At 37.3% G+C, this 26,869-nt stretch overlaps 1 protein-coding gene and 1 long non-coding RNA gene across 2 annotated transcripts; both read right to left on the minus strand.

Annotated features, from left to right (window-relative positions):
* Positions 1-8,084: 8,084 nt before the first annotated feature.
* On the minus strand, positions 8,085-9,235 carry LOC121051027. The gene is made up of 2 exons (XR_005804857.1): positions 8,939-9,235; positions 8,085-8,846 (listed from the first exon to the last, which is right to left on the minus strand). It is a non-coding gene; the product is annotated as an uncharacterized LOC121051027 (long non-coding RNA).
* A 1,144-nt stretch (positions 9,236-10,379) lies between these two features.
* Positions 10,380-19,010, minus strand: LOC112182062 (kinesin-like protein KIN-UB). Its single transcript, XM_024320493.2, has 19 exons — positions 18,744-19,010; positions 18,474-18,574; positions 18,196-18,318; positions 17,713-17,898; positions 17,391-17,612; positions 17,077-17,230; positions 16,554-16,703; positions 16,371-16,459; positions 15,781-15,984; positions 15,351-15,470; positions 14,129-14,239; positions 13,893-14,024; positions 13,156-13,294; positions 12,976-13,068; positions 12,034-12,159; positions 11,804-11,929; positions 11,392-11,535; positions 11,045-11,173; positions 10,380-10,964 (listed from the first exon to the last, which is right to left on the minus strand). Exons 1-19 carry the CDS (start codon positions 18,925-18,927, stop codon positions 10,804-10,806), a joined length of 2,694 nt encoding a protein of 897 aa, XP_024176261.1. The 5' UTR covers positions 18,928-19,010; the 3' UTR covers positions 10,380-10,803.
* Between the last annotated feature and the right edge of the window lie 7,859 nt (positions 19,011-26,869).

The following is a 26,869-nucleotide window of genomic DNA, read 5'->3' on the forward strand; positions in this document are numbered from 1 at the left end:
ACACGTGTAAGCCAAAGAAGCCCTCCGCCCAGTAACACGCGGCCGAGATGATTTTTGAGAGAACATCTTTTGGCACGCCCAGTGGGACCACACTCGGTGAATGTTACGAAATCCCTACGCCAAGTCTCGAGGGAATCATTGTTACAGGTGTAGGCAACAAGGCCACACCTCTTCTTTTTGTCCAAACAGATCAGCTACCTCTAGAGATCTTATTGTGCCCATGTCAAGTCTCCCAATGACATCAGTTCAACCATCAGCTTCGACGACAAGTGGGATCTCTACGAGTGGAGTCATGGCACATCCTGCATCATCAGTCGTTACGACAGCCACGGTAGTGTCAGCCTCCATTATAGCGAGTCATCCATCTTTCAGTCAACAGCCGCAGTCACATATTGTACAAATCTTAGGGACAACAAACCGAGTTGATGTTACAACTGTGGCTGGTACTCGACCGTATGATCCTGTAACTTATCCATAAGGCCTACCACCAAGGTATACCCCTCCTTATGAGTCAGTTAGTGTGCCATGCAGCTACAGCCAGTACTGGATCATTCCCTTGGTGGTTCTCTCCAGGCTATAATCCGTTATATGAGCCGCTTAATGCATCTGCAATGGTTGGTACATGACAAACTCCATAGCCATCAGGATTTAATCCATTGTATGAACCAGTACCTACAAGCACACTTGCAACCACTGCGGCCGTTGTATCTTGGCAGAGTCTTAACCATGATCTTGATAACATTGAAGACGGCATTGGCCGGTTGGGCCGAAGTCTTGAAAATTGTTTCACTAAGCTCGATCACAATCTTGAAAATAGTTTTGGGAAACTTAACCTCAGCATGGGAATCCAGTCTGATATGATGAATGCTTGGCTATGTGAGGTTCAAACTGGAACAGGAACACAGGTGTCGCAGAGCAGTCAGAATGAAGGCAATAGAAATTGGTCTTTGGAGCAAGGTCAAAGCAGTCAATTACAACCAGTACCACCTCCAACTGGATAGGCTGCACCATTGCCGATGAGACCAGCCACGACTGTTCATTCTCTAAGTCAACAACAGTCTTTCTTAGAGTCGCGATAGCAGTTAGTTCAACAAGTGTCAACTCAACAAGCTTTGCCTAGTGGACACTTAGGGAAAAATACAGGCAACCAGAATCATGTATTCCAGAGTCCACGGCCTCAGAAGTCAGAATCACCTAACTCACCAAGCCCTCAACCAGAATAATGTTGCGCGACATGTTTAACCCAAAGTTTTAAATATCTGCGATATTTCTGATATATCCCCCAATATCTCTGATATATCCCCTGATATATTCATGATATAATCTATTAAGGGGGAGTTTCAGTACTTGGCCACATCCATGAGTTCTATCTTCTTTGGAATTTGCATGATTACTTTCTTTCCATTGGGTGCAATTGAGGTCCACTATTCGCGCACTTAGGGATGACCGCCCCTAGTCCTTTGGCATCCCTATTCAAAAAGGGGGAGAAATATGATGTTAAATGTGATGTGTGATCTGTTGGATTTACATGCTTTGTTTAAACAGGTTTAACATTATTCTATCTTGTGTATTTTACCAATTGTGTGATAAGTGTTTCAAGAAAAGTATGGATGATAAATTGTGATGTCTCTCCTGTACTTGTTGAAGGGGAGTTTGCGTTGATTAGATGTGTTTTGTATAGGAATGCCAAAGGGGGAGAGATTGTAGGTACAAGTTTTGACCAACTTGGTATATTAGCATTCCCATACAAAGCGGTGAAGTATCTTCCAGGCTGATCCAAGAGAATCTCAGGTAATTGCATCCATGCATACATGGTAGATTAGTGGTTGGTCTAGGAAAGTATCATTGGGGTTTAATATTCCTTATTTAAAGACATTTTTCTGTTTACAAAATTGTGTAATTGATTTCCTAAGTATTTTAGGGTTGGGTGTCTTTAATTGGTTATCTTTAACACAAAAGATAGTTTCCTTGTTGAAGTGAAATTAGGGTAAAATTCTGTTTTGCTGGTGCATTGCACGACCTCCCTTTGGATATATAAAAAGAAGAGACGTTGATAGAGAGAGAGGTCTTAAACGCAAGTAGGTTTTGTGAGTCTTGCTTGTGAGTCTAAGTTTGAGTCTTCATAAGAATCAAAGACACTTGGTCCATGTATAAGTGTTCTTGATCATGTTTTCATATGCATAAATTCTCTTGAGATCAGTAGAGAGGCTGTGAAGAAAGAACAACGATATTTGGTGATCGTTCAAGTGAAGGAGTTCAAGACGGAAGACAAAGTTTGTATTAGCTTTTGTCTAATCATTGTAGCCGAGCTAGTGCTATTCAATTTTGAAAAGAACATATCCTTCATCATAAGTTAATTCTTATTTTGGGTTCTTAAGAGTAAGAGCCCCGCAGTGTTTTTGATCTCATATTTGAGGTTTTCACTGCGTAACCAAAATCTGGTATTCTGTTTATTAATTTTGGTTTTTGCTGCCCAGTAAGGATTGATCTGTGCATTGCAATCCCTATTTTCCAGAAAACACATTCTGTCCTTATATTTTTCAACTTCCATAAGTTCTATATCCAAAAATAAGTAAAAACCATTTCTTTTTTTTGGTAAACTACATAACTTAAAATAAAAGGAAATTCTGGAATACTACAGTACTTACGATTTACATTTCACCTAGGTTGGAATGAGAAATTTTAAATACACAACCCTAATCACTTAATACACATCCATATTATTTTATATTTCAAATTAGATTTTGTAGGTAGGTTAAATGACCAAAACAAACATCTATGCATTAGAAGAGGGAAAAAAATAGTCATATTTTCCTTATATTATTCTATTTATGTATAAATAGTTAGATATACACAATAAATTTCTATACATGGCATCCCAATTTAATACAAGAATAAAATTAGAAACTATCTAATTTAATTTTTTCTTAAATAAATTGTAATTAAATGAGGTTAGAAACCATAATATTTAGAATTCCAAGATCAATGACATTAAATGTTTTTAAAACATATCACTTTACTCCAATTTTTTAGTTAATTTTCTTTTTTGTTCTAAGAGTTGTGATTAATCAATTTATTTTCTAATAAAAAAATCTCCGGTGAAATTTTTTTGTAATTATTCATTTGTTTGGCCCTTCTAATGACAACTTTTTAGTTCCACCACTGTGGAGAAACTATTGATATAGTTTTGATTGAATGTTCAACTCATAATTTTATACTTGAACATGGCGTTTGGTGGATGAGAGCTCAAATAACACAAAACCTATTTATATGCATCTATTTAAAGGGAACAATAATAAATCTTTATGGATTTCTCAATAACTAACACAAGTAATCAATATGGTCATTTACAAACCGTCAATATACTAGAATATACTAATCATATTAAATAGTAACCTTAATATAGTCAAAAAGTAGGATTTCATAATTGAGATTAAGGATATTTTAGGTAATTTGGGTTGTGTATTTAGTAAAATATTAGAATGAGAAATTAAATGGGTGGTGTATTAAGTATGGAGTGTGTATTAAGCAATTAGGGATGTGTATTTAAAACTTCTCGGTTGGAATTTGTAATTTAATTATTACCGTAAGCATCGATTTTTTTTTTTTTTTTTAGAATTGTCAACTCATTGCATTGATCAGCAAAATTACACATAATGACCCATCCCTGTGGGACTGTCAAAAGAGTCACTATCTAAGTAATTCAACCTTTTTAAAGATCATGACGTCAACCAAAACTACCCTAAAACATCCATGAAAATCAAAGGGGCACAGATGCTACAGACATTTTTGGCGATATATTCTCAGAGAGACCCTATGAACTCCTTCCCCAGAGGAGACGGAGTCCTTACAATATAATAATAGTAAAAGATAAATAAAATGGCCAAAGAAATAGGCCCAGACCCAAACAAGAAACCCTAGCAGAAGGAAGCCCAATAGAGTACCAAGCCCAGCTGGAATTGATGAGGCCACCCATCCACTTGGGCACCCCATCCATCAGCCGCCAACCACCAGTCTGCCTCCCTTCAACGACGGCGCTCGAAAATATCTGACCCAACAGCCCATCGCAACCTTCGCTGCAGTCAACCTCAGTCCAAGGTAGTTGACATCGGCAACGTCGTCGCAAACCTCGACCACCATCAGCAGAAATCGAGAACCCACCCTAGGCCACCGCCCAGAGCATCAGTCCACACCCCAGCCTATCGCAGGCGCCAGATCTTCTTGCTCAGGTGGCACCAAGCGTCGAGACCCCAAGACCGGCACCGATCCAGATAGCCCAGGATCACAACTAGGGCTGCCACTTGGTTTGGTAATTACCAAACCGACCAAATACCAACCGATGTTTTAGGTTTGGTAAACCGACTTTTTGGTAACCGAGACCGATAAAACCGAAATTGAAAATTACCGAAAAAGTTGGTTTGGTTTTGGTAAATACCGAATTTACCGATTATCTAAATATTAGATTTATATACTACAGTTTTCAATACATATACATGTATATTAAGAAATAAACATAAAAACTTTTATAATGGTATGAACATTACTACATATACTACATTAATAGTACATGTATTTTAAGTAACCTAGTCAAAGATGGTTAAATAACCTAATTTTATTGCAAATTGCTAAAACTTGATGTCATATATACAAAAGAAAGCTATAATTAGTAGATGAATATAAAGTTTATGACTATAAAATTCAAATGTTCATTCTAATTTATATTATAAAGAATTAGTTGTTCTAAAGTTGGTAATACCGAAAACCGAAATACCGAATTTGGTAGATATAATTAAAAACTGAAAATTTTGGTTGGTAATTGGTAGCTCAGTTTTGAAACCGAAAGCTTTGGTTTTGAAGTTGGTAATACCTATAACCGATTCGAACCGACTGAGTGACTGCCCTAATCACAACCCAACGCCACTGCCTCGCGCCACCCAGGATTACCATCACTACTGCCAAAGCAGATGACCCCGAACAAGAAAACAAGAAGCAAAATTTTGAGAAGCCGACAGCGAAGAACCCCGCCACCTTCAATCTCCCGTCGACCAGATGAGAGGAAAATCCCATCTCCTCTAGTCCAATTTGCAGAGCCGCCGCCAGGAGGCCATGGCCTCCACCCACCTCTCAGAGAGAGTAACCTAAACATTTTTTTCTTATCCTATATACCAATAAAGGATGATAATAACACTACTAATGTATATCATATGTTAAACATGCGCTATAATTTTTTCATGCTCTTTATTTACCGTAAGCATAGATAGCTAAAGTCCTTGTCAAAATTGATAAAACCTTCGGTGTAGGTCTTCATCTTAATTGTTATTATTTTCGATATTTTATATTGTAATGATTGACACTTTGAAGACCAAATGGTGCTTTGTTCCATTTCTCCTCCAAGGAATTAAGGACTAGATTTATAATGAAGATGATGATTATTAAAATTTAAAAGCAAAAGCTTCCCCTTTTTTGAAGACCAAATGGTACTTTGTTCCATTTCTCCTCCGAGGAACTAAGGACTAGACTAGATTTATAATGAAGGTGATGATGATTAAAAGCAAAAGCTTCTCCCTTAATTACTTTGACCATAATCCTTAATAGTTCAGGGTCCCCTCCTTAATCATAATTAGTCACACAAGACTTTTCCTTCAAAAACAAACTGTGTTACACTTTACTACGTCGGACTCTAATGACAATTAAGTGAAAGTTATTAGATACGGAATTCCATATATTAACTGAGAAAGTGAGAATGTAGTCCAGCCAAATAAACTGTGTCTAGCTATAGGGAATAATTTTTCACAAAATCAAAGTTCATTCACCAACTTAGAGAATATGGATGGCAATAGATGGTGGAGAATTGTGAGATAAATAAATTCATTCTAACAGCTTCATTATTCTCCACAATTGAATTCAAATTCACTGAGTAAGCAATTAACTGTTATTCTCCACAATTGAATTCAAATTCACTGAGTAAGCAAGTAACTGAACAAGTGAACGGAACGGTATGTTGATAAGCAACAGTAACTTGGTATGTATTGTTTTGCAACACCAAAAAGCATTCTTCCAAGTGTACGTCTTTTAGAGGCATACACTCGAGTTAACCCCTTTCTATAAGATGTGGGGCATTTCAAGATTCTGTGAAACAACTTCCGGTATTTTATGTCCTTTCGGATCATTTAAGGTGGGATTAATGCTCTTGAAAATCAGAAAAAAGAAAGAAACAGGGCTAACTTATACCTCAAGTCACTTTGTTCATGAGGTTCAAGTCTCATGAAGATATGAACCACACAAATCATATTAGATTCCTCAGCGACCCTATTTGTATACTACTGAATGCTACAGGAAAGGAAGCTGCTATGGGGGATGATACTTAGGCCCAGTTTGACATTGCTGTGCTGTGGGTAGAATTGCTTTTGCTTTTGCTGTGGGCAAAATCAGTTAAGTGTTTGGTAAATTTTTTTTCAAAAGTGTTGTGAGGATGAAAAGCTGTTTTAGGTGTTTGGTAAACCGTTAGTAAAAAAAATTGTGGTTGTGTATAATCACCAAAGTGGACATGAACGCTTAATATGTTGAAAATATATTTATATCAGTCTTGTGTAATCTCAACTCAAATTAAACTACCCTCAATTTCTATTTTTTATGAAGTATTTCTTCCTCTCTCTTTTTTTGGGCCAAAAAATGTCTTAAAGTAAAACCAAACAAAGAAAAATTACATTTCGAGTATATCTTAATTTTAGCATTACGGTGTCATGAAAATATAATGTAATTGGACTAAATTTGTTTTATATTCGTTTAAAATGATAATGAACATTAATGAAGAGTTTTCTTTCCTCCCCATCTCTTTCTGGCCAATATCCATGCTTAGGACCCATTTCTAATCATTTGCCAGCACCCATTTCAATTCATGAGCTACCAAGAACAGGTAACTATTGGAATTGTACGGTGGAAAATGGCCAAAACCTTTTCCCATTAAAGGATTTGGCTCTATTTATTACCGGGAATCCTAAATTTGCTAGGAATTTGATTAATGGTTCCTCAGTTCTTTGGGTGAATTGCGTAGAGAGATGGGATGAATTTGCAGATTGTGTAGAGAGAGGATCAATTAATTTACAAATTGCTTAAATTGATAGAAGTATGGAAAGAAGGAAAGAGACTGGTACCCAGAAATTCAAACAAAGTATTACTTCAATATATCGATTGAGAAAGAAAAACCTGCAGATCAACACATACATGGTAATACTTCTAACCGATAAGACGGAAAAGAGGTTGTAGTTGACAGGCTAGGAGAGAGAGGAAGAGGGACAACAGAGAGAGCAGAGAAAGAAGAGAGCATTGAGTTTTTCTATTGGAACCTCCAAATTTACTCACTTGACCTCTATGCTTTTTACACCTCTTATCAAATTTTCAAATACTAAATTTACTCACTAAACCTCACTAAACTTCCTCAAATAACCTCACTCATATAATTTGCAAACAAATTATTATCTTTAAAATAAAAAATTTAGTTATTTCAATAATTTAATCACTCTATAAATCTTAACTAAATATACATTTCGTAATCAAACTTGAGTTTCAAAAATTAATGTCTAATCAATAAGAAAATGTCATGAACTATTATGTTTTTTTTTCTATTTTAGCTGTGCAACAAAAAAATGAAAAAATCATTTGTTTTTTATTGTTTTTTTTTCTTCTGTATTTTTGGTACCACATGATTAATTATTTAAATTTTTTTATTTTTTTATTATTATTTTTTTGCAAATATAATGGATTGACTTAGATTCAGGTCATAAATCATAAGAGGATTTATTTTGTTTTCCCTCACCAATATGCGTTCAACATATATATCATACATTTTTATGTCACATGATCTTAATCATATTTTTAATTCTTATTAAATATATATGAGTAAAATTGGAAAGTGAAAACAGATAAGAAAAATAATAAGATATACAATCTGATATTATTAAATTGGAAATATACATAAAATAAATATAATATTTTTTGGTATATTATTGTCTTTAATAGTCATTTTATAATAGGTTATATATGTCATTTAATAATTCATAATAGAGTGAGGTCAAGTGAGCAGATTTGGAGGTCCCAATAGAAACTCTCTTATAGAAAAATCATTTAATTGTACCGCTTCCTCGAGATGGTTTTCGCTGAAGCAAAAATGAAAAGCACTCTCAGTGCTGCTTCTCATTTTTCGCTGCCACCGGAAGCGCTTCCACCCCAAAAGCAATTTCTGTACTTTACCAAACACCCCTACTAAATTGTAAAAGCACTTTTGGGCTCAAAAGCAATCCCAAACTGGGCCTTAAGCTTAGTTTGGGAATGCTTTTAGAACTGCTTTTGAGATGTTTGGTAAACCTTCCAAAGACTGCTTTTGGTCAGAAGCGATTCTCAAAACAACGGAAATAGAAAAGCTACTTTGAGGAGCTTTGGAATTCTGCTTCTGCAGGGATCAACCCAAGAATGCGGAGACTTAATGAAATTTAATGAACTCCCAAAATTTTCCTTGTGCTTTTATGAGTTTTACACCACCATTCCTTCTGTTCTGTCGAACTCAATGCACTCTTCCTTCGCCAACATCCTTTCCTTCTCTACTGTCTCAACGATTCTTCTCTCCCCTTAGCAATTCTCCGACCAAGAACACGGCAACCCGAGGAAAGTTCCCTCGTTGTTCATCATCTCCAAAACTTCACCTATTCCAATTCTTTCAAATCAATCAATCAATCCATCCATTCAATGGATTAAGCTTGACCAGGTGCAACAGTGTTGAGAACGTCGGAGAAGAGGCAAGAGACTCCAGAACTGCTGCCAGAAATCGTAACAGCGGCTGTATCCGAAACCTCCCAAAAACAACATTCGTTCAAAACTCAATCGAAAACAGAAACTAATTATATCAAGATGTAGAGCATGACGAGAGGACCCATTTCCATACCTCTTGCATTGCCGATGATCGCCGGAAAAAGCTTCGAAACCGCCAGAAGACTTGAAGCTTTCCGGCTTCGATTATCTCTCCTCGCTCCATGCATGGACGATCCATGACCACAGGTGGAACCATGACTACAAGACGCGTCGAACGTGACCGGTGTGCCGCCATGAAGTCGTCGGACAAGGGAGTTCCGGTAGGGCCATCGTCGCCGATCGCCGGGTCGCCAAAACGGGTCGAGCGTTCTAAAACCTTCTCGATAGTTCTGGGTCGTTAGATACAATCTGGGCCTTATATAGTCTCCTTTGAATGATTTTCAACGGCTCAGATCAAGCGGTGCTAATTTCAACGGTTCAAATCACATCAAGACATTTTCTTTTTATCTAAAATGAATTTCCATGATTTCCAAATTTCGGAAATTCTTAATAAATAGTTCAGGTGTCCAAAAAATTCCCTAAAAATTTTCACGAACTCGTCGTGTCGTCTATTTTATTATCACACTCTTAAATCAAGGATTTCACCTTATGAAAAATTTCAATAATTATTCTCGAGGTCCTTAATAATTACCGACATCATAAAATTTCACCTTACTAATTTTATGAGGTGATGTTGAGAATTTAGATTTTAGATTTTCGTATATGACTCTCTGATTGTATTATCTTGCAATTTTGAGATCTCGAATTTTCAACTTATCAATATATCAAAGCTTTCACTTCTTCCCATGGGATGTGAAGAATTTGCATTACAGCTGATATAAGATGTACGTTTCTTTACCAGGCAGAGTATCAAGTGGAACAAGCTTGATCAAATTTATTGTTATAACAGTACTTTTCACTAATTTGTAGGATTGTATTGGCGCTATCGATGATGTTCATGTTCAAGCTTCGATATTTCGATGTGATCAAGTGCCATACATTAGAAGAAAGTGGATACCCAAATAGTAAAATATAAAATGCATATTGAAGGGTTTAAATTAAATCTTTTATTCGGTCAAAGCAAGGGTACAAGGATAATACATGAGAAATTTTTTTATTTGGTATGGTTACACATACATATAAAAACAAAATTATGTATTTTAATAGTATATCTTAACATGTTTTGATAATTATACCCAGCCAAAACACTTTTACCTTACAACTTATCAAACACCTAGAAATTGCTTTTCATTCTCACAGCACTTTTAAAAACAGTTTACCGAACACCTCAGCTACTTCTTTTCACAGCAAGTTCGAAAGTGTTTCCTCTCACAGCGCAATTCCAAACTAAGCCTTATACTGGTTGCAAATTTCTCCCATCATCCTTCATATTTTCCATCCAAGTTCAAATAATCTCAACTGCACTAGGCAAAGTGAGCGCTAACATTTTCAGAAATAGAGAAAAAGCGAGTGGATAAGTACTATTCCCCTCAATGCATCTAAACTGCACATTGAGCAGACCATGATACTTGAGATTCAACTATCAAAAAAACTAAAGAATGGCGATTATCATTGCTTATACCATTAAATAATACATCAATTTTTTTTACAGTAGAATAAATCATACATCATGGAGGAGTGCTGCCATTTTCGAGCTTTTCTACCTCTGAAAATCTAAATGAAAACTTGACTCACCCTCAAGCAAGTACAAATCCTTCCATTAGTTTGTCCTTTTTTATAACCAACAACAAATACAGTTGCTAGCTAAACAGAGGAGCTAAAGAACACATAAACTTAAACCCCGCTTACTTTACACAAAATTGCGAGAGATTTAACTGATCATGAAGAATTTGACACCATTCTTGCCCAGGCCTGTACAGGAGCATCATGAATGTGTCTGTACATTGCTCTCACCAAGTGGAGACAAAATATATTCAAAGCAGCCCATCCCAACAGCAATCAGTAGTCTATCCGTAATCGCCGTAGTTCTGCACGGAAAGTGGGGCTTGAATTCAAAATCCGACGAGCAAGACTCCTTATGTCTTCTCGTGAACAGTCCCGTGAAATACGAACTAGCTCCCATAGGGCACCTCCACTAATCATGTCTTTTGCATTTACCTCTGCGATTCAAATACCCAATATGTAAGGAGCATGTGTGAAATATTCAAGATATTGTACAGGAGAAGACAAATACACATACCATGCTGTGCCAAGTGACAGAGTGCAAGCTCAATGTGGCGCCGGATAGGTGCAGCCTCGTCATTGGCATTTTGCACAATCCATGGAAGTGCCCCATCTTCTATCAATATGGATCTTCCGCTCTTTATCCCTATAGTAGGTCAGCATATTAATACTAAACCACTGAAAGTAGAAACCTCATCGAATGGAAATCCAAACCCTATAGTAGGTCAGCAAAGACAACCACTTTGTTCATTTGGCATAAGAAGATAATCAAATTCCAATTTTGACCAGATATAGCTAATTATAGCAACAATTGAAAACACTTGAAGCAACTGGCGATGGCATGTTTTAAACACAGGTTGTTACCTTGAGTACATGCTCGGGACTCGCATTTTGCAAAGTTAGCAATTCCACGTGCGACTTGGGAAAGGACATCAGGATGCCCGCACCTTACAATTCCTAATAAAGCCTTAATACCACCTTCAGACCGTAGGTTTGTTTGTAGCTTATCTGTGGGACATTACCAAATAAAAGTTGATTAGAAAAACTATGAAAACATAAAAGTGTAAATTGTGAAGCAACAAGACAGAATTAAGACTTACCAAATTTTTTATTTTTTTTTTAAAAAAAGGGTCCCTCTGAAGCCTGCCCATAAACTTACCAACTTATATTCAAGGGTTTTTTTTTCCTCTAAGACCAAGATATAAACTGTGGGCCCTAGGGACTCACAAGCATTCTTCACAGGGTATGGAAATAAAGAAAAGATAAGGCAGTATACCATTGCCGCATAAATTTGCAATAGCTCCAGCAACCATGCGAAGGGTTTGGGCATCATCAGCATCAGCTGCCGTTGTGGCCAACAAACTGATTCCACCTTGAACCATTATATGCTCTTGATTGGCTTCTGCTATGCCAGAAAGGAAGCAAAGAAACTTTGGAAGTTAAATAACGTATCTCAACTCTCAGAACAAAAGAAAGAAAGAAAGAAAAAACTCATTGAGCCATCACCATTCATTGCAAGATTCGCAATTGCACCGGCTGCCACTCTTCGAACAGTCTCATCCTCAAAGCTCCTAAGAAGCATCAACAACGAAGTAAGACCACCAGCTTCAACAATCCTTTTCTGGTTTGTTTCTGCATTTGAAATACAAGATACATCAATTCTTGGAAAGAACACAAAACAAAACTTAAGAGAAGGAAAGAGTATATGATAGTAAATTATATTCCTAAAAGTCGAGTAATGAATTAGTGATATCAGTCGGTTTCTATTTCTAACCACGCTGCATATCTTATTGTCTAGCAAATGGAATTTAATGTCTACCAAATCCATCATTATTATATAATAATGTTTTCTTTTTTTTGTCAGAACTAATATATAAAAATCTATCTAGTACTCAAATGCACTTGGATAAGGAAAATACAGATGCAAATCAGAAGATTAACTTAAGTTGCCAATGGTGTTTTACTGTTTTCAGAGCCTAAAGAAATGCATTTGCAGAGAGCAACTGGCACTATAAGCACACCTAGATGTAATAAGAAACTAATAAAAAAGACGTAAAATATAGCCATGCTGTGGCGCTGTGGCTTTGCTTAGTAGTACAACTATACCACGATAAAACGTTGCTTAGTAGTACAACTATACCACGATAAAAAATGGGTGCACAATGCACAACTCACTTTTCGACCAAGCAAGCATTTACTTTTCTGTAATTTTCATAACTGTAGAACCACAAATATAAAAGCAACAGGGTAGCAACTAAGCTACTGGGTTCATCATTCCAATGCACCTTTTATAGTTGAACCGGATGACAATAAAAACCCCACCTATCAGCTGTATAGTAAAGTTAAACACCTAATCTTGATAATAAAACGTAAAAAAAAAACTAAACCAAAAAAAATCTACGTGGTACTGGCCAACATAAAAAGTACATGGCACAGAGATCTACCCACCTTCAGCTGCTAGGTTGGCCACTACTTTTACAGCATGAATACGCACATTAGCATCTTCTGACTCCAGTAACGACAAAATCTTTTGCAATCCAACTGTTGTATTGAATGACAAAAGAATATATGAGATGACTGGATTGAAATGTGTGAACTTATTGTACTCTACATATATTTAATTACCACCTTGTTCAAAGAGTGTGGAAACTGGTGCCTTCTGTCCATTTCCAACATCTCTGGGATGAGAATGCCTGACTGAAGACATGGAAGAATCTGCAGTACTATACCCATTTCCAGCCCCGCCTCTATCAAGACAGCTCCTCATCTACAAATGCATATCAAGATTAAATTCTTCCAAATATATTTTTGATAATTCTATAGGTTAATGTGAGACAAAAAGTTCCTGAACTTGTTACAAATATATTATTTTTAACCTGAGCTATTCACTCATATTCAGACATATGTGAGGTAACTATATGTGCACTCAAAGAAAGCAATTCTTGGAAAAATATACTCCTTTTCTCACAATCTTCAACACTTTTTATCTTGGTTGTAATAATAGATAATCCTAGCAGGATGGACGACTTAAAAATATAGGTAATGAAACAAAACATTGAGGGTCTGATACACAGAGATATTGACGAATATATGAACACGATAGTGATGGAAATGTTGTAAGAATAACTAAAATGTACAGGAACAAAAGATGTTGTGTACTTTTGTATAATATCAGTTGTTAAAAACAGAAACCTCAGGGATATTGGGTAAATTTTAGACCTTGACAATCCCTAAACCATCAACTTTTATATTTGTGATAGTAAAATCTCAAGTACTTATTCTAGCATCTTCGTACAGATTGCAAAACCCCATATTAGTAAAGCATGCGCAAATAGCTTTTATTCAAACTTCTATAAATTACATACCTGTTCAGCTTCAAAATTCAATTGCAATAACTGACTACGTAATATAATGATTTCTTCTTCAAGTTTCTTCTTATGCCGGGCCTCCTCCTCTAAAATTTTGTGAACCCTTACAATCTCTGCATTTCCACCTACCTAGTATACCCAAAAAAAAAAAAAAACAAACAAACCTAAAATTAATTCCATGCTTAGGAATTGTAATAAGCCAGATGATGCTAGTTTAGGAAAGAAAGTCATACTTCTGATTGTGTAAATAGCCCCAGTTGAGTTTTAAGATTTTCCACCTCCTCTTCAGCCACCTTTCGAAGGTGAATTTCTTTTTGGAGCAACTCTTGCACCTCACTCACTTCCTGAAAGGCAATCCACAAGAAAATTAACTGATTTCTATTTGTCACATGCCAAATCCCATAAATGTCACATCCACAGATCTACATATCTCAAAATGCTCCACCAAACCAACCAACATCCAAGTAAACCCACAATTTAATACACTAGTACGAACATATCCTATTCTTACTAGCACCCAGTCTCATTCTTACTGAAACAAGGGTATAGAGAAACTGTAGCAGTAGAGGAGAAGTGCTTGAAGTGATGGTAAGGTTGAGCATCAGCTCACCTTAAGTATCAATGTTCAGAAAGAAAGCAAAGAGAATTGTGTTTATAAGGAGAACAGACGAGAATCCAGTTATTTCCTACCAAGGTTTATAAGTTCCAATGTTCATCAAGTCCATTTTATAATTTGGCCCAATTTCAATCCCGTTTTCATGAAAAAAGTAATTCATAATAACAGGAGCTGACCAGTTTCTGAAGGCCCTTTTCTGGTTTTACTAAAAAAATTAAATAATAATAATAATATTAAATAAAATCATTGTACCAATAAAGAAATAATAATAATAATAAAATATACATAAATAAAAAGAAGCAGGAAATAAGTTCCACAGACCAAAAAACACCCTAGATATTTAGATAAATTAGGTACCAGAGTGTCTAAGATACACTAAATTGTGGAATGAGATGTTATATGTGCAGCATGCAACAAAATTATATCCAACAGATGAGCTGGTATTTCAACGTAGATCAAAGTGCATGAATGTAAATTTATATTATGTATTCTTTCTGTAGGATAATTGATATGGGTATCTTAGTAGAGGACCAAACAACTGAATGGATAGAACCTCAAGAATATTCTGTATATTAGAATAATTTGGACGGTCATGCTCCAACTCTACAAAACTGCTTAAGAAATAATGCATATTAAGTATGCATAGATTCCATATGCCAGAGAGGGAAACTATAAATCCCTATGCAAAAAAAAGGAAAGTGTAAAAGAGTCCTATCTGATCTTCATGCCAACAGTTGAAGACAATAAAACAACACTCAACACAGAACTTGTCGGCTTGAATTCAAAACTGTCTTTCAAGAAAACATATCATAACACATAATGATTCTTCGAGAGATTACCTCTCCATTGCATTTACCATTGACCAGGCCCTCCTGGCCTTGCTTCTGATTTGACACCAACTTCTCCTCAAGCTTCTTAACAGCTTCCATATAATCCATCTGGCATTTTCGCCTCTCCTTCTACAGAGACAGGGAAAACACTTAATAAAATCAAACACCAGAGACAAAGTAATTAGTGAATCAAAAAAATTTTGTGAAAAGAGCATGGAATATGAGAGAATCAAATAACAATGCCAAACAATGCTACCCTTTTAGAGCAATTTTTAAGGTTTGGATGACTGGTTGAAGAACATTACTCGGAGGTAAAAAAAATATAAAAAGAGCAGTACCATTTTCCACCAAGAGCACTTCAAAAGAAATCTAATACTTTAGGAAAGAAGAAAACAGTTCTAAATATTTATACAGTCTATCTATAAATGGCTCCACAAACCTCTAATGCATCAGCAAAGTTTCTCTCAACCTCTGAAATACGTTTTTCTGCTTCTACATTTAGTCTTTCAACTTCATCCTCATAAGCTTTATGCTGCCTTTCATTTTCTGCAATAAGCTTATCCAGTTGTACTTCAAGTTTTCTCGACAAACTTTTGTAATCAAACTCTTCCTTTATTTTCAACATATTTTCCACCTTCATAGCCTGCCAACAATGAAATACCAGATCCATTGATATTCAAACATTTGAGAAATACTAACTATCGAAAGATTTCCAGGTTATTACTAGAAAAAATACTGCTTGTACAGAAAAGACAGGAACTTAATGAAAATTGCAAATCCATTCAGTAATTTTTTCTTTTTTCTTTTCTTAAAAAAAATTAATAATAAAAAGAGAAAGTAGCTTTATAATGTTCTACAGAATGCATGACTATTAATAATACCAATAGTGCCCATTTAATTAAACTTTTTTAATAGGACCCTATCTAATTAACTATTAATACAATTACATAAAACAACTTCATAATGGTATTCTTATATTGAGAGCACAACTCATAACAGCTAGTGGCCCTTGTAAATATTAGAACTAACCCTTTGCCCAAATAGTATGGTACTTGAAGTCTCTCCTCGATGGCGTGGAGAAGGACCAATGGTAACAATTAGTGAAGTCCTCGCTGATCCTGTAAAAAAAGAGACTCATCAAATGTTTTTTTTTTTTTCATTACTCTGCTGACATCAAGTTAGCAGAGATACAAGAGACATCTTGGTTCTTACCTCCAAATGAATCTCTAAGCAATCTTGTAAGCTTTGAATCACGAAATGGAACATGGCTACTATTCTCGGCTAGAGAATTAATACACTTCCCTAATGCACTAAGAGACAGATTGATACACTTGGCTTCCTCTAACATATGTCCCTCACTTCCTGCACCAAATACCCAAGTAAAAGACACATCAAACACTGAAGCGAATGAACAACAGGAAAACCTATAGAAACGTGATGTCTAACTATAAAACTATCAGGATCTTAGCCATGCAACTTATAAGTAGGTGATTTAAACCATTTGAAAACAACTGAGCAGCTAAATTTTGCACCACTCGTCCCAACCTCCAGCAAGTGGCAAGCAACAGAACATAATATAAAGATATGAAGAAGCAGCTGATGAAATTGACTTGTGGAAATACTCACAAGCACATACACATACACATGCAATTTACACATAAACTAACAAACACCACATTTCCGATACAGTAAAAAATTTAAAAGACTGGTAGAAGATCACAAGTTGGATAGCCACCTGATTTCTGGATGCGTTCCGAACCTGCCAAATCTACAACAACAAGTTTGCTTTTCCGAACAAGTGGTCTAGAAGGCTTGGTCAAGTGAGAAGGATCACCATTTTCACTCGAAACATTATCTTCACTTCCCATAACACACCTCTTAACATTTACCTGCACTAAGGAAACTATAAGCATCAATGTTCCAATTATTGATTCAAAATCATGCAAACAGGTCACTGGCAAGAAGTTATGATACTTTCATCCGTCAGATTTAAAATAATAGTTATATGTACGAGAAAAGCATATAGGCAATAGCTAGTCAATTATTTACCATCAGAATCGCATGACTGCGAGAAGATTCAGTATTCAACTTTGTATTAGCGGCAATGCGATGAGCTTCACCAACTCTTAACAGCTCCAGGAAACTTAACTGGTCCTTGATATCTACAACAGTTGCCCTAGGTACTGAAACATCTCCAGTTTTTGGATCTTCAACAATGGGAATATTATCATTTGCTGGATCCAGCAGGTCTTGGAGGGTCTCCATATAAAGCTACACATTTTTGGGCAGAGAACCAATGTTAAATTTTATGAACAAAAAATAAACTTTGAATATAGAAAAGTAAATCTGTAGAAAAGTAATAAAAGCAGACCTGCAGATACGAGACAGAGACAGAATCAGTCTCTAAAGATATATCAGCTAAAATGTCCTCCATTGCACGAACCATGATTCCACGATCAGATGTATCTTCTTCTCCTAGTCGCCCAAGAGTAAATGTTTTCCCCGTACCCGTCTGACCATAAGCCATCACGGTCCCATTGTAACCATCTAAAACACTCTACAAGACCAAAATAAAAAATTACTGCAATGTCACATAAAAGGTTGTAGGAAAATATCACAAGAGGTCAAGTCCACGTAAACATTATGAGACATATTGAATAATTACTACAGACCCAATAATGAAGGATAGTAGAGGCATCAAGTAGATGGTGTATGGGAGTAACTAATACATTCTTCTCTCAAAGTCTGAGGGGTTTCAGAACATGTCATTTTTAGTCTTTCACCACGCCCCAAGAAAATAGAGTAGTAAGAATACACGTATTGTTGAACAAATAGATATAATAGATTAACATACCTCCACAACAGGCTTAGCAACAACTTCATAGACGCGCTTCTGCGACGCATATTCAGTAAGCACATCATCAAACTCGTAGGTGTCAGTGTCCCAATTGTTCTTCCGAAGTTTCAACCTCTTAAGCTGAAGTAAACCAAATGTCAAACCATCATCAGTTCACTCACAACTGAAGTATCCCAAAACAGCAGCTCTAAATGAAAAGCTAAACTAAAAAAAACCACCAGCATTACAAATTAGAGTTCAAAAACAGCCATGGCAACAAAATATAAACAACTCACCTCCGGCTGCAACTCCACACAGTCAGCAAAATCTGCGTCGGCAGCCGACTCCTCCGCATTTCTAGGTCGCAATCTTACAGCCACTCTAACTCTTCCCGGCACTATTCAACACAATAACCAAATTACTCAACAATTCTTACACATAACAATCCTACATTTCACAAATACGAATCTGAGCTACATAACCAAAACGAATAATCCAAATTCGAAAAAAAATCATTTCCAACACCAACACTTCGACTTTGAAATGAGCGGAACAAGCTGACTGACCTGCGTGATCGTCTTTGTTAGAAGCGGAGCCGAACGAGGCCGGACTGCTGCGGCGGAGAGCGGATCCAGAGGCGGGAGAGGGAGAGGGAGGAAGCTTGGACTTGAAAGACGACGAGGTTCTGAAGCTGACGGGGCGATCCAGCTTCACCGTGCCCCTGGCGGCGACGCCGTTTCGGTACGCCATTATTAGCTGAGCTGTACTGAGAGAGAGAGAGTTGAACAGGAGGGAGGGAGGGAGGGAGGGGCCTCGCTCTCGTTGGTTTCAAAGTGAAGGAGGAGAAGAAGAACAAGGACGAGTGGTTTGGCCTTTGGGGAGAAAAGGAGGATAGTGATGGACGGTGGGGCCTACTGGGGCCCAGTGCTGTGGGAAGAGACAGAGAGAGTCGCAGACACTTTTTTTCTTTTAACTTAAAGTTGCCTCTTCAAATTACGAAAATGTCATTCTCACCTATTTTACGTTGTACCAAGAACAACCGCTATTTAGGGAGATTGCAAGACAACACCTGTTTTTGATAGCTTAGGAAATAAGTGATTTTTCTGGTTTTGGGTGTGGCTTGGAAAATGAGTAGACACCTAGCATTGAAGATTTTTCTCCTTTTTTTGGATTTTTTTGGGTAGTTTTAATTTTGGAAAATATTGAATTTCCCATTAACTATATCTAGGTTGAAATTACGTATTTAAATGGTTTATTTAGGAGGTGAAATTTACACTCCTCATTTTACAATTCACAATCTATGTTTTCTTTTTTTAATAACTTAAATTTTGTATATTTATAAAAATTTCAACCAAAAATAGAAAAAATGACTAAATGAGTATGGACTGTAAAATAATTAATTTAAAAAAAAGCAGAAACATTAATTTAATCAGTGCAGCAAAAATAAATAATGCCTCACTTTCATAGACGCGACATAATGCATCATTATCCAACTTAAGGGACTGTTTTAAGGGACTATGAATAACAAATGCATTTCAACTACATGTATTAAATATAAAAGTAAAAATTATAACAACTTAAAACTATGCATTTATTTTAAGCCGTCAGATTCACTTGTTCCTCACAGTCTCTTTAAAACTATCCCTTAGGTGAGTAGGTCTTTCATTATCCAAGCAATTTACACCTTTTATTTTTTCCGCCTAGGAAGCAAGTTTACACCTTGGTTCTTGTCTTTACCTAGTAGAAGTAACTAAAGTCTGGAAATTATTATATGCACCGACGGTGCAAATGACTCAACACTTATAAGATGATCTCAACTTCACTTAGTATAAGTAACTAAATAAACTTTTAAACAAATAAAACCATTAGTCAAAACTCTAAATGCAAGAAAAGATACCACGTATTCTGATTATACAAGCAATAAAATGCAACAATAAATGAGAAATATCACTCTCACATTCTCAACAAGCATGGAACTTTATGTTATTCTTTGTGTATTGTAGAAAAAACATATACTAAGAACAAAAATGAAACTGTGATGATTGAGCAGTGTAAAAGGACGCGCTTTCGTTACTTTTAACGCAAAAATCTTTGCATGCGAATGACCAGTGTTTAAGGAAATTGAGAGGGAGGATTGGAGGAACAGAAATACTTTGAAAAACGGAAAGCAAACGTGCCTGGACTTTAGGGACTTGTACTAATTTTTTTTTTTTGTCAAGTTAGGGACTTGTACTAATTTAGGGGACTATAACTATAATAAGGGGTTTTAGCAACAAGTGCCAAACCGACCCATATTTTGGCCGTACTCGTAACATTTTCTAGGCCATAAGGCCCAACAAATCACATGCAGTATCTCTCTTTTGACAGTGCCATTAGTTATGTGCCTTGTCTGTGCATGATTGTCACTTTTTTTAAAAATTTGGCCGCAATTCATGAATACTTTTTTTTTGGTAAACAATGTGGAGAGGATTGTATGCACCTACAATATAAGTGTATTGACGATTATTTTTATCTCTAAAAAAATAACAGTCATTTATCTAATCCACTCCTTTATATATTTTAATATCAAAAAAATTACATCCATTCATATTGCAAGTACCCATACACTGATAGTACATGGAATACACTCCCGTAAACAATGAATACTTTAGTCTCACCTTTACAATTATTTTTACTTTTTTCTTTTCTTTTTTCAGTTGGACTTTTAGTATGTTAGTCTAATTTCAAACTAGTTCTGTTAAAGAGAGAGACTTTCGTACGGCACCCGCACCACTTGGCAGTATGGCGGCTCAATCAGTGCCCAAGTAGGGGGTATTTTGGGTATTTCATATTAAAAATCAGGGACAGTTTCGAAAAAATGAAAAAAATTTCTTTCTTCTGATTGGAGGGCTGCACCGTCACGTGGTGTGACAACCTCTATGCAAGAATTTTTCTCTGTTAAAACTGGATTTCTGATACGCTATAAAAAAATATATATACTGTCACTTGGCATTTTTGACACCAATTGATGTGACATTTGATTTGATGGAGGATGAAGGATACCTCATTCTATCATATTAGTGTTGTCGGTTTAAAATGATTGTGTTAGAAGTACATTTGTTTATTTCTATTTGGTTTATTAAAGTGTTTGTTTTAATCTCGACATTTGATTTGATGGAGGATAGCTCATTCTATCAAATTAGAGTAGTCAGTTTAAAAATGATTGTGTTAGAAGTACATTTATTTAGTTTTAGTTGGTTCATTAAAGTGTTTCTTTTAATCTCAACCAAAAAAAAAAATTCTTTTCATAAACACACCACGACTTCTTCAAAAGCCACTAAAACGTGGTTCAACATCTCAATTTCACACAGGGCTTTTGAGGCTTTTTGTTAAAGGATGTCAAAAACGTTTTTGATTGTGTGAAAGCGTTTCTAACAGTGTCAAAAATAGTCATGCATAGGACTAGGACTACTTTGGGCCTTCATACGATACTAATGAGGATTCCTTTTTTTTTTTTTTTTTTTGGGTTACAGAAATGATGGTCGGGTGGGACTACCACTCCGGGGCTGAGAGCAACATGGGTAAGACCCCTCCCCATAGAGTGTTTTTCACATGCGGATGATCGAACCAGTGACCTCCTTACTACCAGGAATATCACTGTAGCGTTCGCCCAACATGCAGGACCAGCTCGCTACCACTGGACCAAACCCCATGGGTACTAATGAGGATTCCTTATTAACAAAGGTCTGAAGATTACCTAAGGACCAAGTATAAAGATTCTGATTTGAATCATTGGTAGATTCTAGAAACCTATTTATTAGGGAAACTAATAAAGTTTGATATGATTTACAGATTTAGGATTACGGAATCCTTAATGGTAGATCTTGATCGTTTTGTGATCATCAACTTCTATATAAAGACAAGTCGCTGCTCTCAAAACCTATACAAGCATACAGAGTATTTTGGAGAGATCTCAAAAACAATGACGTTGGCAATGCAGATTGCTTTTTATACAATACTTATTATCATTATCCAAACACAGAAGAGGTCAAGCTAATTTTCAGATTTGATTAGATCGACAAGCTTGACATGATGTTTCTATTGATCGCCCACCACCTTGAAGAGACTTGCCGGAAGCAGACTATGCAGCGGCGCTTCCACACAAGTAACAAGTCCCTTTTCTTTGTCTCCGAAGGAAAAAAAAATTACAAAGGAGACTTGTTTCAGAGATTTGGGGGAGGGGGGGGGGGGGGGGGGGGGGGGGGGGGGGGGGGTTAGGGGTTAATTCATCAATTTGATTTTTGATTTTTAGTATTGGGTTTCCATCAATTGTTTTAGTTATTTTGGACACAATTTCTATTGTGAAGTTTCTCTGTTACTGTTTGGTTTCTTAATAAAAACTGTGCAATTGGCCATTCAATGTGTTTGGAATTAATTAGGTTCTTTTCCGGATTGGATTATTTGATCCGCGTAGCTAGCGTTTTTTAAGTAATAAAATGTAGTGCATAGTGTATTATGACAATTCACATGGAATGTCAATCAAAACTGTTATTTTTCATTGTACAATTTTGGGTCATATATTTCTGGCCATGTCTCTATTATGGTTTTTTATTATACATGTGTATGAAATTATTTGTGTGCTCTTTTCTGCTGAGTATGACTGATTTCTTGTAGAATTTATTTGGACTTATATTTAGTAAGAAAATTCATTGAACACAACTTAATAATTACTTGGAGACCAAGAATTACAGTATATGTCACTGTATTCATTAGTAATTTAATTAGAGCAACGTGTTAGCACTAGCCCCCAAGTTCTCCCAAAAACTCTAGTCATCAATTTTTCAAAGTCTAGCTAGGCCTGGGCTTAGGTCGGGCCGAGCCCGAAATTTGGTAAAACCGAGACCGAGCCCAAAATAATCGGTTCGGTTCGAGCTTTTTCAAAAATGGAATCCGACAGAAATCAATTCCAAACGGGTAGGTTCGGTTTTCAGGCTTTTCGGGCCCAAAATCCAGATAGTCTTGAGCTTGTTGTTTTCCCAATTTTTCAAAAACTCATTTGGACTTTTGGCAAAACTGCCAGACTCATTTTGGCACCTGGAAATCTGGGATGCATATCAACTTCACAAACTCATTAACATAACTAATCATACAACATTACAGCCTATTCAAAGTTCAAACATTGAAAATTTCAAATGTTCAATCAAACTTAAATTTTACAACACAAACTCACAAAGTTCACAAACACAAAGTCACAACTCACAATTACATTGTCAAACTCCAACAACTCACAAACACAAAGTCACAACTCACAATTACATTGAAACCATGTGGAATTGAAGATCCGAGAGCTCTCTCTGAGATCGTCGGGCGTTGGCGACGGCGAATTTCTGGAGCTTTGCGTCCAGTGGTTCACTGGCGGAGGCGGATTTCGGAGACAGAGAATGGCGGAGGAGTTGGTATCGAGCTGGTGGCGAAAGGAGAGCTGAGATCAGAGAGAGAGACGCCTCCGGAGACGGAGAATGGCGGAGGAGCTGGTATCAAGCTGGTGGTGAACGGAGAGCTGAGAGAGAGAGAGAGAGAGAGAGAGAGAGAGAGAGAGAGAGAGAGAGAGAGAGAGAGAGAGAGAGAGAGAGAGAGAGAGAGAGAGAGAGAGAGAGAGAGGAGAGAGAGAGAGAGAGAGAGAGAGAGAGAGAGAGAGAGAGAGAGAGAAGGGAGGGAGGCTGAGATCGGCTGATCGGGTTAGTCTCGACTCGATGACTTAGGTGGGTTAGGTCTTAGGTTTTTTTTTTTATAATTTTTTTTTTTTAATATTTAACATATTATTATATCACCCAATCATAGAATGACAAGCGGCAAATGAGACACAATTCGGTTCGGGTCGGTCTTTGAATTGTTGAAACCCGAGATAGAACCGATTACATACATTCGGGTCAGTCTTTGCACCGAACCGATAATTTCCATATTAAAACCAAACCGATTCGGTCTTTTTTACTTGGTCCGGTTCGGTTCTTCGGATCCAGACGCCCAGACCTAAGTCTAGCACAGAGCTTGTCCAGCGGTGACCTGCGTATGTATCAACCTTTGGCCACGCTGATTTGCGATGTGACTGCCGGACGGGTAGTGTGGTTTCAAGCCTTGTTTGTGGCTCGAAGGTTACACTGGTTGGGGGGAGGTTCTGCATCAGTTGGTCGGCTCCTTTCGATCCTAATGGCGGCGAGGGCGATTGCGGCACAGTTCGTGGAGTTTGGTGGTGGTTCCTCGAGTGTTGGCGACATCATGATGCTCGACTTGGTACGCTAGCGACCTTGTCTCGGTCAGGTTTGGGTTTGAAGAGTATTCAGTGACGTTCTCAAGATGACAGCATCGATGGGGTCGCTGGCAGATTTGGAAAGTTATGACAAAGGTTGTGGCTGGTGCCATTCGTGCTTCTGGTGGTAGGATAGGTTTGGTTCGGGTCAGCCTGGCCTTGGGCTAGTTTTATCCTTTAGGCCATGTTGGCAGTTTTTTGTTTTGTTTTTTTTCTTTAGCTAGTCCTACTATCCTTGTGGGTTTTATAGGCTTGTCCCTGTCTATACACTCTACCATAGTTTAATAAGAAAATTGGATTGACATATCCATTCTCTCTGCTAGGGTTTCTCGCAAAACTTCTTCTTCGACAAAACCTCCCAAACTTTGACCTAAATCTCATGGTGGATGCCTTTGCTAGCCTCATGGTAGCCTTCAACCCTTCTGATTCCGCTTGCGTGTCGCTTGGCTCGACAAGGAAGACAACATTGCAAGACAACCACTGGTATATGGTTAGTCGCTTGCTTGGACCCAAGGCTAGGTTTAACGGCTTCAATGGCATCATTCCTTCGATTTGGCGTATCAAATCTGGGCTTTCTATCCATGATACTAGAGATCGATTTCTGTTTCAATTTGATCGTGAAGCAGATCGTAATCGAGCTCTTCATGGTGGACCTTGGTTTTATAGGAATAATATGCTTGTGGTTGACGATTATGATGATGTTGACTCGGTGGGGGCTGTCCCGTTGTGGAAGATGGAGACATGAGCGGTGGTCAAAGGGCTGCCAGTGGCTCTCAGAAACAACGCGGCCCTAACTGTGATTGGTTCCTCTATTGGTCAGGTGATCTGCTTCGATCAGCCGGCGCCCCATCGCAAGGAGGAAGAGTAGCGACTTAGGTTGATTTTTGACACTCGTTGAAGGATTTGAACCTAGATGCTCTTTGAGTTATCTTCCTTGATTAAACCTGAAATCATTTTTATCTAAAAGAAGGTTAAGAGTTTTTGTAGGGAATGCGGGCTGTTTGAGCATGATGTAGTAGGTTGTGATAGTTTTTTGGTGAAGGAGAAGGAAGAATTGCAGCATAGGCCGATGTTGGCTAGTTTGTCGCTGGATATAGGTCGACCGGGTCAGGGTCTGGGTCTACTCCACCGAGCGGTCTGGTGGTGTATGCTGAGGGGAATGGGGACAACATGGAACTGGTTCTGCCTCAGGAGAGAGCATCGGTGAGTGACGGCCTGCATGGAATTGTAGGATTCCATGCATCGCTGTGAGGTGCAGGGACGTTTGGGTCCAAGAATGCTGGAGTCTTCATTTGCACTGAATAGGTTCTTGCAAGCATTGGTGATGTGATTTTTTTCAAGAATTGGGCATCTTTGGTCCCAATCCTATGAACAAGATGATGCCATTGTAGGTTGTGCCTGTTGCAAAGAAGGTGGAGAAGAAACCTAATCTGGTGTTGTAGGTGTCTAATGTTGCATTAGTGGGGACAAAGCGTAGAGCAGCTTTTGAGCTCATTGACACTGGTAAGTAGTATTTGGCTTTCCCAACTCCTGAATTGCAGGTGGATGAAAATATAACTCTGATGCTATAACACAAGAATGGTAAAATAATAGTGTCGCCAAAGAAAAAGAAGCTAGGGCGCCTGCGTGGAAGTAAAAATAAACTCAAATCTGCTCGTGCATTGGAGATGGAGTTGCAGGTGAAAAAACCTAGAAAATGGAAGAGCCATGTTGATTCTTCTAGCAAATTTGGTGCTGTAGGTACTACCAACAACACTAAGAGTACTGAGGCAGACGGATTGGAGAAGGAAGAAGGTATGGAAAGGGAGTCTTCACCTCCTCTTCCCAATGTTATTTAAATTTGTTTTTGCGTCGCAAAGATCAAATTCTTTGAGGATCATTTTACTTATTAGCTTAGAAGAATTTTGATTTTTGTTTCGAATAATGGTGCATGGACTTTCTAAAAGATGGGTGTATTGGGGGCATCCTGGGTCTTATTTTTGTTTTCAAAATAGGTTTTAGGGTTTTCTAAGGAACGATTCTTTCTGTCAACCCGTTAAAGGTGTTTCGTTTTTGTACTACTTGCTGAATCTATATAATGGGCTGACATCTTTTGATCAAAAAAAATATTTTATAAGAAATTAATTAAACACAACTTAATGATTACTTGGAGACCAAGAATTACAGTATATGTCATATGTTATTGTGACGATGTACAATAAAAATTGTTATTTAAATCACTGTATTCATTAGTAATTTAATGATAGTAACGTGTTAGCACTAGCCGCCAAGTTCTCCCAAAAACCTTAGTCGTCGTTTTTTCGAAGTCTAGCATAGAGCTCGTTTGGTGGTGACTTACGTAAGTGTCAACCTATGGTCATGCTAATCTGCAGTGTGACTGCCGAATGGGTGTTGTGGTTTTAAAAC

Source organism: Rosa chinensis, chromosome 1 (genome assembly GCF_002994745.2).
Source record: "Rosa chinensis cultivar Old Blush chromosome 1, RchiOBHm-V2, whole genome shotgun sequence".
NCBI classification, from domain to species: domain Eukaryota; kingdom Viridiplantae; phylum Streptophyta; class Magnoliopsida; order Rosales; family Rosaceae; genus Rosa; species Rosa chinensis.

What these genes read in the sequence shown, in the direction of transcription:
- LOC112182062 (XM_024320493.2), bottom strand. Translation starts at nt 18,927, where the DNA reads ATGGCGTACCGAAACGGCGTCGCCGCCAGGGGCACGGTGAAGCTGGAT. An exon ending in GTGTGGAGTTGCAGCCGGAG is followed by an intron (nt 18,319 to 18,473) that starts GTGAGTTGTTTA and finishes GGTTTACTTCAG; the next exon opens with CTTAAGAGGTTGAAACTTCG. An exon ending in GGAACGCATCCAGAAATCAG is followed by an intron (nt 16,704 to 17,076) that starts GTGGCTATCCAA and finishes TATTTGGTGCAG; the next exon opens with GAAGTGAGGGACATATGTTA.